This window comes from Athene noctua, chromosome 15 (assembly GCF_965140245.1).
Source record: "Athene noctua chromosome 15, bAthNoc1.hap1.1, whole genome shotgun sequence".
In the NCBI taxonomy this organism is placed as follows: domain Eukaryota; kingdom Metazoa; phylum Chordata; class Aves; order Strigiformes; family Strigidae; genus Athene; species Athene noctua.
The window spans coordinates 2,124,059-2,139,194 of record NC_134051.1 but is presented as its reverse complement, the minus strand read 5'-3'; the positions used below and the strand labels follow the sequence as shown (position 1 = coordinate 2,139,194).

The window sequence follows — 15,136 nt, the reverse complement described above, 5'->3', positions numbered from 1 at the left end:
GTAGCATCCCAGCCGTCCCAGAGCCTTCAGCTCCGTGGGGACGAGCAGTGCAGGAGCAGGTTTCCTGGTGCAGTAGGCTCGTTGCTGAGGAGGAGGAGGAGGAGGAGGATGAAGAGGCCAGCTGCGTGGAGCATAATTATTTTGCAGTGGACGTGTTGTTCTGTAAGAAACTCCGCTCTTCCTCCAAGGTCTCAATTAATTTAAGATCATATCGTGGTCGTGTTGGCATCATTCTGTGGTTGATGGGCACAGAGCTGGCTGCTGGCAGCCAGGTTCCCAGGAGTGAGTATTTGTATTTACATAGTTTGACTCAGATGTTGTATAACCTCAGGGAGCTGCTTTCTGGACCAAAAAGATGAGAGACCTGCTCTCTGATGGTGTTTTGAGCTCTAGTTGGATGATGTCCCTGTTCCAGGGCTGGGTTTTATTCGGTCCCCTGCCGACAGCCCGGTTCATGTTCCTACAGGTCCTGCATGTGTCGTGGCTGTCAATAGCTCATCGGTAGGTGGGTGACTGGCCAGGTTGGCCAGATCCGTGCTCTGGCTGGATCCTCTCTGTTTCCAGGTGTGTTACCAAGGGAGTGATGTGATGACAGAGGACCCTTCCCGAGGGTGCTGCATTGCAGTGGCTCTGGTCCCGCTTGCTGGGGCAAAGGCATTGCTGCCTGCATGCTGCCTGGACAGGGCTCTGCAGTGCCTGGGCTCCCCCATGGGACAGCAAACCTCAGGCAGTCAGGGTGGGGAACCCCACTGTGGGTTTTAACAGGCGGTAAGGTAATGGCCTCAAGCTGCCCAGGGCAGGGTCAGGCTGGCTCTGAGGAAGGATTTCTGTGCAGAAGGGGCTGTTGGGCGTTGGAATGGGCTGCCCAGGGCAGGGGGGAGTCCCCATCCCTGGAGGGGTTGAAGAGTCGGGTTGACCCAGCACTGAGGGATATGATGGAGTTCAGCACTGTCAATGTTAGGTTAATGGTTGCACTAAATGATCTTCAAGGTCTTTTCTAACCTAGATGATTCTGTGATTCTGTGGGCATCCCCATGCTGTGGTCCAGTTGCATCTGGTGGCCTGTCCCTGCTAAGGGGATGAGGCTGCCGGAGCAGAGGGGGATGTACCCACGCATCTTGATTTTTCAGACTGAGCAGAGGGGTACGCCCCCAGACCCAGTAACGGGGGGGGGGGCAGATGAAGACAGGGGGAGAAAACAAGGAAAATGCAGAGTTCTGTCTAAGCAAAGGTTGATTGGCTGGTTGGGCAGCAGCCAGGCTTGGAGTGGGATCAGCCGTGCTCAGTGGGGCAGGTCAAAAGAGTGGGGTGGTGGGTGGCAAGCCCGCCAAGGGGCTCCTGGGGCCAGGGCCCTTAGACGCTGCCTGAACTACTCTCCTGGAGACCCTCATCGTCGTGGTGCCCACCAGTCCCCCCAGACGCCTCAGGGGAATGGCCTTTCCCAGCCGAGCTACAGCCCTGAGTCCCTGTGTCCTGGGAGGCTGCAGCTGATTGAGCGGAGCATGCGACAAGGAGGGCACCCGCTCATTTGCTCCCCGCACTATAATTAGCTGGGTTGGCGGGCAGACCTGCTGTCAGGCTGCCTGACACCCAGCCAGGCTGCGGGGCCTGCGATGCAGCATGTAAAGTACATGCTGGAGGACAGGGTGTAATTAACTGCAGGCCCTTAGAGCTGAGAGCTGACTACTCAGCTTCCAGCCTTTTTTCTTGCCTTTTTTTTTTTTCTTTCAGTGATGAAATACATAACTTCACCTATAAACCAGTATAAACATGTATGAGCTGGTATACCTAAAGATTTAAAAAAAACAGAAATGTTTGAAAAGACCAGGCTGTGTATGAATGCAATGTTAAGAGCAGGCAACTGACACCACACCCCCCACACCCCCCCAAAATGAGGCAAAATAAAAAAACCCAGGTTCTAGAAGCAACACAAACTCAGCCGCACTGCACCCCCTGTGTGTGCCGTGCTCGGGGCTTAACACTATAAATAGCAGCATATTCAGCTACACGTCTCGGCCCTGATTCTGCAAACACTTAAGCCCAAGCACAGCTCTTTCCTGACATGCTTAAAGTTGCAGTAATAGTTTGTAATAGTTTGCAGGCTGTAATCAAGAAAAAGAAGAAAAAAAGGAAAAAGTTCAGGTAGAAAACAAAGCGTGTGCAGCACTCTGTTGGTACTGGCTACTGATGAATATACAGCGGGGTGTCTGCTGCTCCTCCCTTGCAGCTCCTGCGCCCTTACCTACCTAATTAAGGATTTGATTAATGAAAACACGGAGAGAAGGTGCCCACGCCTGTGTGTGCGTGTCACCCTGGATATTGTTGTTGAGCTGGAGGAGTTTACAAGCTCTGGTGGTTTTGCCAGCAATTTGACAAGTTCTTTCATCCAGAGAAGCTCCAATGAGCAGCAAGTGCATGGCTCGGTCTGTGCCAGCCCTCAGTACGGCGCGGGGAGGTCCTTCCAGAAAGGGAGACTTTTATAAAGAGGCTGTGCGTGCATGCATGTGTATATATGCATAAATTAATTTTTACAAGCATGTAGAAGTACAAGAGAAGTCGAGAAAACAAAGTTTCCTGGATGAGCTCTCGGTAAAGCAATGCTTTGAAGTTCAGGTCTGCCTTAGCGTGGTGTGAGCTGCAAGGAGTTTGTGGGTGAGCAGCCCCCATTGGCGTGGGGAGCATGGCCTGGGGAACGCAGGGGTGGGAGAAGACTGGGGGAGATGCTGAGAGGGGGTGGAAAGGCAGAGGAAGAGACGGTGGCAGGGGAATGAAAGATGAGCGCAAATGGACTTGTTTATTGGGGGGTGTTGGCAGATGCTCATTAGCAGACTTGCTTTTCCTCCCAGTAGGAAGGCAGGCTCAGGGACAGAGCCTGTCCTCATTACCCCAGCTGATGAGGAACCCGAAACTAGTTGTGAGGGTTCGTGCTGTGGCCAGCCCAGTTGTGTGTGTTTAATTGCCAAGTGGAAGGAGACCGAGGGAGGAGGGGGGTTGCCGAGCACTGCTGGGGGGGGGTCTGGTGGGTGGGGGGGCTGTGCCGGTGCAGCTTGCAGCACTGGGGCTTGGCTCCCTCCCTTCTTGGCCCAACGTGCACGTGTGCCCAGATCTCTGCTCCTCTGTGCCATGCACCTACAAGGGTGGGCTCCAAGGAGGAGGAAGAGGAAGCAGAATTTAATGATATGGGGAAGTTTGGCACTGCTCTGGCTTGGCCCGGCCCTCATGACCACAACCTGTCGGCAGGGCCAGGGTGAGCTGCTGAGACATGCTCTGGAGGGGCTGCTCGCCAGGAGAACCCATCTCATCGCTTTCCTGGGGGTCAGATACAGGTTGGGTGAAAGATGAAGCCTGTTTTCCAAAGAACCAGGTTTACATTTACATTTCAGCCCCTAGGAAAACACTGAGGTTTCCCCTCCTGGGTCCCAGACATGAAGCTGGATGAGCAACCAGAGAAGAGCATTCAGCCAGTGTAGGTGCCCACCTGCTCGCAGGAACCATCCTGGCATGGTGTTCTGATGGATTTGGGCTGGCATCTGAGCAAGACTGTGGTGTCAGGATGCCCAAGGGAGCTGGTGAAACATGGGACCTCTTCCTGGGTAGGTCCATGGTGTCTCCAGTGGGGAGAGATGCTTGGAGGACACCACGAGCCCCTCCAGCTCCCAGGTGTGGGTTGAGCTGCTCTGCTGGGGGGTGGCTGCGGGGCTTCGTTCCTGTTCCCTGGATTACCTCAGTGTACCTCACGTGCATAGCCATGTTTCCCTTCTCCTTCCACCCTAAACGGTCTAAAAGCACTTTTCTCTAGTTTTCAGCATGTTTTTCACCTTCCATTGGCCTCAAAGCCCAACTTGGATGAGTGTCAATGCCCTGTGTGCATGCACAGGGTCAGCGCTGTTTGCAGGCAAGTGTGATAGCTGGTTCAGGCTCCTGCTCCAGAGCTGGGCTGGGATGAGCTAGCCGCTGAAGAATGAACATGTTAGAGCCATTGGCATCCTCCCCTGGCTGGGTCGGGTCTGTGGGGAATCACCCGCCCCCTCCTTGGAGCCTTTGTAGTTGAGGCAGAAGGAGGCAGGATCACGGCAGCAAGAGGCTGGGGCTGGCATGTGCAGAAATGCTGGCGGCTCTCGCATCCCACTATGGTCCACCAGTGCTTCAGTTTTGCCAAAATGCCATCATCGGAGAGACTGAGGCCCTTTTCTGATTCCCAGTGGCATGTGCCCTCCTTTCCTCAAGCCAGCCCTTTCCGTCTCTCCATCCAGGCAGGCAGTCTGCTGCCTGGACCTGACTCTTCCCTTGCCACCAGATTTTGTTCTGTCCTGTGGCCTCTGTTCCTTAATCACCCCTGTACTTCAGCACTCAGGCAGGGATCTGCTCTCCAGCAAGGCTGGCCTTTGGCAGTGCAAAGGTGAGCTGAGCTGGGTGGCCTGGAGCTCCATCCCAGGTGTGAGCTGCTTTGCAGCCCTGCCCCATTGAAGGCAAGAGTTATCACTGTGATTTTTGTCTGAGCAATCCCGTTCATCTGGCCTGAAATGCAGGTTTTAGGATTTGAGGGTTCATCTGGCCTCAAATTCATGTTCTGGAGAGACTCATGGCTGTATTAACCCAGGGTCCTGGCAGTGCCCAGAGGGGTACAGTGCTGAGGACAGGTCATGGTGTAAGGCAGGATGGGTGCTAAAGCCTGCAGAGGGGAGATGGTGTCTGCAGCAGAGGAGGCAGCACTCCTACAGCCCTTTGGTTTCTTGTCCAAACCTGTGCCAGAGGCAGGGGGCTGGAGGGAGACAGGAGTGCATGGCATGCCAAGCCTTGGGGTGCTCCAGGTAGGTCAGCCCTTGCTCAGAGGGATGCTGCTAGCTGGGATGGGGGGGGTGACATCTCTTTCCTCTTCTTTCCAGACAACTCTCTCACATCCCAGCCTCTGAATTTTATTCCCCTTCCAACAGTCAGGCATCGGCTCCCAATTACTCATAATTGCAGCATGTTGCAGATACGTGGAGCTCGATGAACGGCTGCGCCTGTAAGCATGAACTGCCAGGATCCAGGGGCGAGAAGCCGGGATGGGGGGAAGATGGGCTGGGCAGCCTCAATCCCCCCCACTCTGTCCTGCCCTGGAGGCCAAGCACCTACTCCCATGCCCAAAGCCCCTGGAATCTGCCCATCCCAGCTTGGGAATCTGGCCTGGGGATGCTGCGGCTGCTGGGGCAGGCGCTGAGGTCCCGGCAGATGACCAGGCATGGATGGCAGGTTTGCAGCATAGACGGTTGTCGGCAATGGCCCACAATTTTGTTTTGCAGAATCCTCTTCTAGCATGGAAAAATAACTCATCCCTCGGTTTTTATCTCTTTTGTTTGTGTGGGCATTGATTACGCTGGGAGTTACTGAGCCAGATTTTATTGGAATGACTTAGAAAGCTGCCACCTGCAAGCAGCCGCTTGTCTTTGGGGATTATTTTGGTGTAGTTTCTAAATAATTGCATGATGCTTCTTCAGCCTTGCTAATAACTTTGTTCTCCCAGAGACACTGCCTAAAAAAGATGAGCTGAGATTATGCTTGGCAACATTTAGGAGAGGAAAAAGTGCAACAGGATTGATGTCTGCTGGCATGAATAAATAAATAATACAATACCTCTGCCTTAGACCCTTCGTGAGCATCCTTGTTTCCAACCCTGTTATTTCCCCAGCTTGGCTGAATTTTGGAATTCAGAGCGGTCCTTTAAATCAGTGTCATCTTTTCTGTCTGCAATATGTTGTGCTAATTCTTATCACGGACCAGCAAGGCTGGCTCTGGAGATGAGCTGTCCTAGGGAAGCCTGCCTGGTAGCTTATATATGTTGTGTAACTTGGACTTTTAAAATATATGATTTAAATAACTTGCAAAATAGTTTACTTAGTGCCTGAAATGTGAAATTAAGAGAATAATTTCAGGCGCTCATGTTGGCCCAGATTCTCACAGGTTTGCAAAAACATTGTGAAAATCATAGTTTGTGTTTTAAATAAAGAGACAAGCCCACAAATGTCTGACATTTTGTACACAGTATGTGAAAGAAGCCTGTTTTGTAGCACCAAAGGGAGACGGACGGGTTGTTGTGTGCATGTCCCAGTGATTGCCCTGCCCTGGTGAGGAGGGTTGGGAAGGGCAGCACTGGGAAGGCCACTGGTCCACTGGTTTTGATGGCAGTGTGCAAGCCCTGTGAATGGCCCAGATGCAGCTGCATGTTGCTCCACTAGTTTGGGAGGCTGCATTTTCACACCCCTGCAAAGATGCTTTCTGAGAACCCGGGCATGGGTCCTTATGGCTAATAAATCCACTTTGGCCTCTCAGTTCATCTTGTTTCAGTGTAAAAGTACTGGGGAAGTTGGTGTCCTGTTGCCTTCCCTTTCCCTTGTAGCATTTCTAAGGTGTTCCTGCGATGCTGTGCTTTCAGCGTTGATGTTGCACTATTCTGCAAGAGCAGAAGAGCTCTGAGCATCGCACAGAGAGGTCCTTTTATCAAAACAAGGGCAGTGCAAACCTGGCTCAGGTATGCTTGTATGGGGAGAGGCAGAGGATAGAAGTGGCAATGACCTCGAGACAACAATTTCTTAATCATATTGGCAGGCAATCCTTGCTTCTTGGCAGGCTGCATCCTGGCACACAGGAGCTGTGGGCTTGGCGTCAGCGTCCCCTTCTGCTGCTGCCTCTGCTCGGGTGGTGGTTTCTTCTGCAGAGAAAAGAGATTAAAGACAGTCCCCGGCTGCATCCAAAAGGGCAGGCGCTCAGAAGGTGCTCAGAAGGCACACACTCAGGGGAGAGAGGCCTTGCAGGCACTGTCATGCTCTGAGAATGTCATCTGGGACAGCATCCTGGTGTCCCACCTTCCTCTCCCGGCCCTGGTGACAGCAGGAGCGTGAACACTGGAGGGGTGGAGGATGTAGCCTGGCAGCTTTTTGGTAGCTGCCTTGCCTGGTGCCACGTGCCAGGGTGTCAAGGTCTGCTCCTGCCCCTCCAGATGCCCCCATGCTGCCGGTCCCCATGGTCGCTTGTCTCCATGTCTTGGGAGGAAAGGGTGGAAATGGGCACAAGACTCGCTTGAAGTATTTGCTTTAAAAATATACGCTGATAGAAGTGACTCTCTCCATTATTTCATTAAGGGATTTAAAATGTGCTTCCTAAACCCTGAGTCATCAATGAAATGAGCAAGTGAGAAGCAGCGCAGCGGGTCCGGCTGGGAGGTGACTCACACTGCGGGGGGGCTTGAGCTTTGCAGGGAACTCTTTGAACTGGGGGATGCTCCACTCCCTCCCGGGACGACCAGGGTCTCCCCAGCATCCTGAGCAGCTGCAGGTCTCTGGGAGACTGTGGGGCTACCAGATTTATTCTGGGACCTGAGCTATCCCACTGCAGCCATGCCTCTCTGGAGACCCCAGCTATGCCTTGATGCACAGGAGCCACCAGCAGACAACTCTCCTGGAAGCCTGTAGATCAACCAACAACAGTGCACGCATTCAGGCTGGCATTTGATTTTTATTGTATACCTGCATAGTTAAAAGCCTCCAGATCCCATATCAGTTCAGGGGGAATTGATCTTTCCTCCCAGAAAATACCAGGTCACCTTTTGCGCATTTTTGGGAGCTCTCTGGCTCTTTCAGTCCCCGGGCACAGGCAAGAGAAGAAAAGCCAGTCCCACCTCCCTGTAAGGCCAGAACAGTCCCCTCTGTGCCAGCCTCAATGGTTTATCTAGTTGGCTTTTTCAAACCCCTTAGAAACACTGCTCTATCCCTCCCACTGGAGTTGGTTCAAACTCTGTTCAAGCTCAGTGCCGGGACATTTTACCTAAGAGTCAGGCTGTGTGTTCCCTTTCCCTCACTCAGCTTCCTTATGTCCCATCCTTCCCTTGACCACTTTTCCATAATCTTCCCCTCTTGCGGATGCTGGCTGAGACCATGGTACCTGGTGCAGTGGGACAGAGGCGGTGGCTTGTGGCACTGTCGCAGCCCACGCTGCTGCCTCGGGGGAGATGCTTCAGCTGCTGCCCCTTCATGCACCATGTTACAGCAGGCAGCACCCATGCTCGGTCCTGCCTGCAGCCTCCCATCATCAATTCCCGCAGTGCTTTCTCATTCATATCTTCAAGACATCGGTGAAGGCCAGCTCCCCTGCTTGGGAGGATCTTTCCAGGTGCTGCTCTGAGCTCTCTCACTGCTCCTGGCTGGTTGTACCAGGTTGTTGTGATGTCCCTGCCCTTGGACAAATGTCTTGGGCATTTTATTTTTACTACAGCAACATCTTATGGTGAACTGCTGCACATAGTCAGGCCAGTGTCAAGGTGCCCTGTGGTCTCAGGGAATCGCTGCCTTCTCGCCTCCTTCCTCCTACTGATGGCTCTGCACTGATTTACTTGCAGTTTTCAGTGTCTTTGGTTTATCCTTTACCTGGTTTATTAACCACCTTGGTGGATGGTCCCTGTCTATGGCTCCTGTTGTGACACCATGTGTGCCTTTACTCGCTGCTCCCACTTTTTCACGAGGATCTTGCTTAGAGAGAGTCAAAAACTTGTCTTTGCCTTAGGTCTTGCTGCTGGCCCTGACCACCTTCTCCTGCACAGGCATCACGTCTGCCAGCCCCCAGCAAGGTCTCCTCCATTCACTGGTGATTCTTGTGGCCAAGTTACTTTCCTGCCACGCTCCTGGAGCCTCTGGATCCACAGCCACCTTGGTTTTGTGTGTGCTTGGGAGAAAGAAATGCAGTGTCGTGGGGTGGACCTGTGGGACTTCACCTGACCACTGGGAATGGTCCCTTTCTTATCTGGGAAGGAGGCAAAGGGCTGTGCAGGGGCAGTATGGGGAAACTGAGGCATGGAGAGGGAAGAAATGTCTGAAGGCCATTGGAGTTGTGGTAGAGCCAGGAGCTGATCCGTGGCTCCTGGCCTTGCTCCAGGCCCAATTCCCTGAACACATTGCTGGAATTCTGCTTTTCCTCCTCATTTGCTGTTTCTTAATCAGCTTTAAGATCAGCTATTTTGGCTAATCATTGCTGCAATCACTTCACTTCTTTTTTTGCTCTCTGTGAAGTTAGTATCTCATTGTTTTATTCCAGATATCTTCAGAAAACCTCCTCAGTTTTCTGTAACTCTTAAAAAATAATTACTTGATAAACTTAAGGTAAACCCTTCTCTTAACATGCTTGTGTAGCTCATCCTACCAGCAGCTTGTGGCACACCCGGGCTGGTGACCCGCAGAGTGTGTGGCAGGGTGGGCAGGCTGCGGGTCTCGTGGGCACCTGCAGCCATGGCACGGTGTGGGCACAGAGCACGCGGCTTCGCTGGAGCTTCTCCACCTCCTGTTCTGCAAGAGCTGAACTTGAAGGTGATAACCTTTCTTTTCTCCAAGTTTCCACATGGTTTTCCCTCATTAGGGATTGATTTCAGAGATCATCGCTTCCATCCTAGCAAAGACAAGTGGAGGTTAATGTTTGTGAGACCCATGACTCTGTGAAAGGGCTACTGCAGATTTTGTCGTCTCCTGTGCTGGGAATATTGATGACAGTAATAGTCCCCCCGGCATTTTAGAAATGTAGAAAAGTGTCAGCATCGTTTCCTGCTGCTATCAGTTATCAGAAAGGTCAGGTACTGTCTGGAGCTGGCTATGGGGTTGATGGGAGCTTTTTCCCATGGACCTCAGCTGAGTCTGGGTGGGGGATCTGACTGTGGAGCATGCAGGTTTCCTCTGTATTGTTTCAATAGTGTTGAGAAAGCTGTTTGCAAGTGGCTTCTCCTTAAATATCAGGAGATATGTGTGATCCCTGCTAGCATGGATAGCAGTAGGAATTGAATTTGTCATGACTTGTGAACCTTAGTGCAACCAATCCATAGTTTGGGAACCAGCACCCTGGTTTTTAGGTGTCAAGTTTAAAGAAGTAAGGAAATACTTATGGGAATGCTGTGCCGGAGGGAATGGAGTATTCCGGGATGTGCTATGAGCTTGGAGGACAGGTCCCACCACTCAGGGCACTTGCTCTGTGCAGTTAGCTGTGCTGTTTGCTCTGTGCAGTTAGCTGTGCTCATTTCTTTGCTATTTCAGGAATGTACAGAGTGGTTGAGGAGATCTGGGGATCTCCTGGAGATCACCCAGTCCAACCCCCTGCTCAAAGCAGGGTCATCTACACTGGGTTCTCCTGGACACCCAGGGCCATGTCCAGTTGGGTTTTGAATGTCTTTTGGAAGGCTGGAGACTCCACCACCTCTCTGTGCCAACGTTGGGTTACCCCATTCTGGTGTCTGGCCACTGAGCCTGCGGGGCTTTTCTGTAGCTTCTTGCTGCTGTCGTGTCAGAGAAGGGGAAGCAGCGGGTAGAGCCAAAGGGTGCTGCCATCTCTGGCTGGTGGGAATCGCTCAGAGCTTTGCACACCAACATGGGAATCGGCATGCGGGCAGATGAGATCTTCCCACCCCAAAGGGCTGCTCCTTGTGTGCTCCCAGCTCTACCCCAAGGCAGAGCTCAAGTGTGTGCCCGGGAGATGTGCAGGAGGGTGACACACATCCAGACCCATGTATCCCACCCTGCAGGTTTAGTTGCAGCCTCCCTGTGCCAGCGTCTGACCAATGCCTCTGTGCTGTGGAGAGAGTCAGCCACCACCAAACAATGGCCCCATCTTGCTGGCTTGGCCAGAGGAACCTTTTCGGGGGAAGTTTCGGTGACAGTGGATCCCTGCCTGCTTAAAAGCTGGGTCCCTCCTCTCCCTGCTTGCTTTTCAGTCCCAGGGTAGGAGCACCCAGCAGCTTTGACCGGTGAGGGGGAGCACCAGCGGAGAGTGCCAGCAGAGCTCCTGCGCCCCTGATTAGCATTCGGCCCCGCTGCTCCCTCTGCTTTGGCGTTTGTGCTCGCCATTGCCTGGCAACCACGGAGCAAAACTACAACAGCAGCCCCAGAGCCCCAGTGTGCTTCCCGCAAGTGTTGGTGCACGCCGGCACACGTCTGCCGCCTGCACCGGGACAGGGACGGGGCGGATGGTGGGGCCACCCCTCGCTGCTGCCCGCTGTCCCCCATCCTGGAAAGGTACAAGGGAAGGACCGTCCCCAGGAGGAGGAGAAGGAGGAGAGGGCTCTGGCAGTGCGGCGGCTTTGCTGACACCCAGGTTTGGTGGATCTGTCTGTCTGTCTGCCCCGGCGCTGCTCTCTGTGAGCAGCACGCTATGTCGGGCACAGCCTGCCCCTCCATGTCCCTCCGTGGTGGGGGCCCTGCTGCACTCAGCAAGAGCATGCCACAAGCTGGGGCCTCAGAGCAAGGCAGGGGGCCAGCCTGCCACGGCTGCCTATGAGACAAGGCCTGACGGGGGGGAGACTTGGGCATATGTGGGTGTATATGGCCCCATCAGACAGCAGGGCAAGGCACGGCAGTGCACGTGTGCTCTCCGTGCGTGTCATGCCCATGCCCTGCCTTGCACCTGAAGCAAGGTCTGTGGGATGCCTGTGGCCCCAAGGCTCCCTATGGGGAGGCTCAGCCTGGCTGGGGTCTCCCAGGGGACCCCAGCACTCCAGCAGCCTGTGTCAGCATGCTCTCAGGCTTTTATCAGACTGTGCTGTCGGTGGAGTTGGCGGTGCATGGGAACCTGAGTGTGCATCAGGCTGTCTCTGCTCCGCAAGCTTGCAGGTGCTTGGGAGTCTGATGCCGTTCTTCTTGGCAGAGGAATTTCATGGTCCTGCCCCCAGGGAGTGACTGTGGGCCCTGGGCTCAGTCCCCTGCCCTGCTGGAGGGTCTCTGCAGGCAGTGGTGGCTCAGTCCATCTGCCAACCCTGCACTTTGTCCAATTTCCAGCTGGGCAGGCTTGAGAGGACACAAGTCACCTCCTGACACAAGGTGCCATGCTTCTGCAAGTGTTGGGAGAGGCAGACATGCTTGAATACATTGGGTTCAGACTTAATGAATCCCCACACCTCTGCTTTGACTTTATTTTTACATCCTTGGCTGCTGTGGTCTCTGTCTACAGTGTGTTCAGTGGCTGAAGATCCTAGCTGTCTGCCCTGTCCAGCCAGCCCACAAATACCCACCGGGCAGCAAAAAGTATAGGTGCATGCCTTTTCCTGCTCGCCACACATCTTCATCAATGATACTTGCTTGGCAAAGTGTTAAAGAAATACATCTGTCTTTTGTGTCTTGCAGAGCCTGGGGTCAGCGGACAAGAAGGACTTTTACCAGCCAAAGTAAGTGCCAGTAGCTGTGGTGAGTAATTGCATGGAAATTCCCAGTTGGTCCATATTATCGAGCCGCTCTGTGGCTTGCTAAGATTAGACATTTCAATGTACAAGAATAGCTGCTGCAATTACACAAGTGAGGATAACAGTGGCAGGGCTGTCAATCATTTTGGCTTCAGGGCATATGCAAATCATTAAAACGGGTCAGAAAGAATCATGACAGCTTGACTGAGCCTGAGGGACAGAGCCGGGACCTGGTGGCCAGGAGTGGGGGATGCAGGGATGACCTTTCCCACCTCTGGCTCCCTCTGCTCCAGGCTTGCACAGCTGAGCTGCTTTGGAGAATTGAAGGGTTTAGTTCTGTGTTGCAACGAGCTGATCTTGAAGCACATCTTCCTCAGCCCATGCTTTGACGTTGATGCCTGTCATCTTCCATCCGTCGTGTTTTGTAAAGCACGGTGAGCCACAGGGGTGAAAGGAAAGGGAGAGGCTCTCTAGAGCCACTATATTCATGAACATGAACAAAGGATCTGCAAATCACCCTACTAACATAAGCAGTTGGTTACTTAGTGCGTGCCCTTGGCCATGGCTCTGAGCTGGCTGCGACAGTCCACAGGCGAGTGAGCGAGAGCAGAGCACTTATAGCTGTCAACCTCTAGACCTGTATTAAAATGCAAGCAGAACTTGCACTCGCAGGCTGGTTATGTTGTTGCACCCAGCATTTGGAGAGCCTCGCCGCAGCATGGCACCTTTGAGACAGGAGGGTTGTCTCTTTGCTGCAAGGATGTGTCTGACAGTGTCATTTCTTGGCTAATGGCAAACTCGTAAGAAAATCCATGCTGAGAGGTTCGGTTCTGGCCCTGACCACTAAGCAGCTGTGTATTGTGCTGCTGAGCATGTTGCTTGTGGGACCTTGCGTTGCTCCTGCTTTGTTTAGGGAAGTGAACATCTTTATGTTAACACCTTTATTCCTCTGAAAAAAACACCATAGGTGGTTTTGAAGTTGTGGAACAGTGCTCTGACATGCAGGATTTTCAGAGGAGTGTGGTTTTGGAAGATTCAGAAGGAACTGAGTTGAGGAAATTTCTCCTCCAAAACTCACTGTGCTCCTGTACTTCCTATTTTTTGCTGCTTTCCAAAACTTTCCTGCAGAGCTGCATCCCAGAGGTGTCTGAGCAGGCAGTGAGCACCAAGGCAGCATCCTCAGTCCAAGTTGCAATTAGCATCAGAGGAGGCATGTCCAAGGTGCCCCAGGGATGGCAGGCTGTGTCACTGAGCACCTCACGGAGCTGCCTGCTCACTCTCTGTGGTGGAGAGTGCAAGTGTCGGGTGTGTGCGTGTTCTTTAGTTATCTGCTGGTTCCTCTTCCTTTATGCCACCAAAAGTTTTTAAAACTCAGTGCTCGTCTCCTAGGTCTGTACTGAAAAGCCTGATTTCAGGGAGCTCCTCTGCCTGCTCACCCCAAGGCAGTGCTGATCATCAGCTTTCCAAGACACTTGGCAGCTGAAGCCTTGAAAATACAGCCAGAGCCATTTCCCAGGCTGTTTAATCCCGCATGGCTTTCTGGGAGATCAGAGGGATATCCCAGGAGGTTATGGAGTCATCGTGGATGCAACAACAAAATGAACACACATTTGGCAAAGGACTTATAATCAAGCTTTTGTGACCTCTACCAACGGTCAACCAAGATTTCGGTGCTTCTTATCGTAGTGCGCTGTGTGCTTATGTAGAGTGTGTGTTTTGACAAGCAGACTTACAAAAGATCGAAGCATCTCTAGTGTCCCTATTCCATCTGAAGCTTTTGTGAGAGTCTAAGTAAGAGATTTGGAAGAAATACACCAAGAGCTCTTACTCTTCGGTTTTCCTGAAGGGTGGTTTTGGTGTTAGGCAGCAACAATTATAGTGCTACTTGTATAGCTCATCTCATCTGAAAAACGTTAAGTGGGAGAACGTGGGCTGCCCATCTCACTGAAGTTGCAGACCTATTGGGTCAGAGGGTGGTTGCTGGTGAAAAAGGTGTCGTAGATACAGAGTATCTTGTCAGGGCTGTCTTGTTCCTCTGTGCCATGAGGCTACGGGACCTCCATGGTTTGGCCAAGCAACTTGTGATATCAGCTGTGACTTGGCTAATCATAATAGTGTGACTTAGGTTAATGCCCATCCCTATTTACATTCCTCAGTGGCTGCTCTGGGGTTCTGACTGGTAGAGTTTGTGGCTGTGATGTTGCCCAGGTACCACTTTCCCCATCCGATCTGGCTTTTTGACCCACTGGCTGATGCGGGCTGATGTGGCTGTTGCAGTCAGTTCTGCTTTCGCTGCCGCAGCCTGTCTACAAGGCTGGGCCAGGTGCTTTACAGAGGCCCTCAGCCTCTGGCAGGACTGGACCTGGCCTTTCTCAGCAGAGAAGTATCGCTGACAGCTGCCAGAGGTCTGATGAACCTGCCGAGGGCTCAGGAGAAGTCAGCACTTCTGCAGCAGCTCCAGAGACATGTTCTGCGAGCCCTGGGCAAGGCAGCAGTGAGCAGCCAAAGCACGGGGAGCAGCTGGTTCCAGAGCTGAGCTGAGCCATGATGGTTCAAGAACACATCTGTGCGGTGAGGCTGGTGATCTGGGAGAAGTCTGGCAGCAGATGGCTGGCCCTACAGCCCCCATGTGCCAGAGCAAACTTGACTGTGCCTCTGCTTTTCCTTTTCTGCACTTCAGAGGCAGCAGGTCATCCTGCCGACCAAACCCTCTGCACTGTGGGAGCAGGGTCAGAAGTCCTGCTCTTGGGTCGGTGGTTTGGGGCTCTCACAGCAGATGTAGGTTATAGAAAAAAAAGGAAAAAGACACATGCCAGAAATCTGAGCAAAGGGTTTTATCACTGCTTGTCCTGGGAGTGAATCCTGCTCCACTCCTGCCATGTTCAGAAGCTTTCTCTGATCAGATATCCTCCTCTTCCCTGGACATCAGGTACTCCCGAGTTTCAGGTTACA

At 52.7% G+C, this 15,136-nt stretch overlaps 1 protein-coding gene across 1 annotated transcript in view; it reads left to right on the top strand.

Annotated features, from left to right (window-relative positions):
- LOC141966736 (ankyrin repeat and fibronectin type-III domain-containing protein 1-like) overlaps positions 1-15,136 on the top strand; it is a 260,415-nt gene that overhangs the window by 173,281 nt on the left and 71,998 nt on the right. The window contains exon 6 of the mRNA XM_074919777.1: positions 12,129-12,169. Coding sequence (XP_074775878.1) covers positions 12,129-12,169 — 41 coding nt within the window. The remainder of the gene's footprint in view (positions 1-12,128; positions 12,170-15,136) is intronic.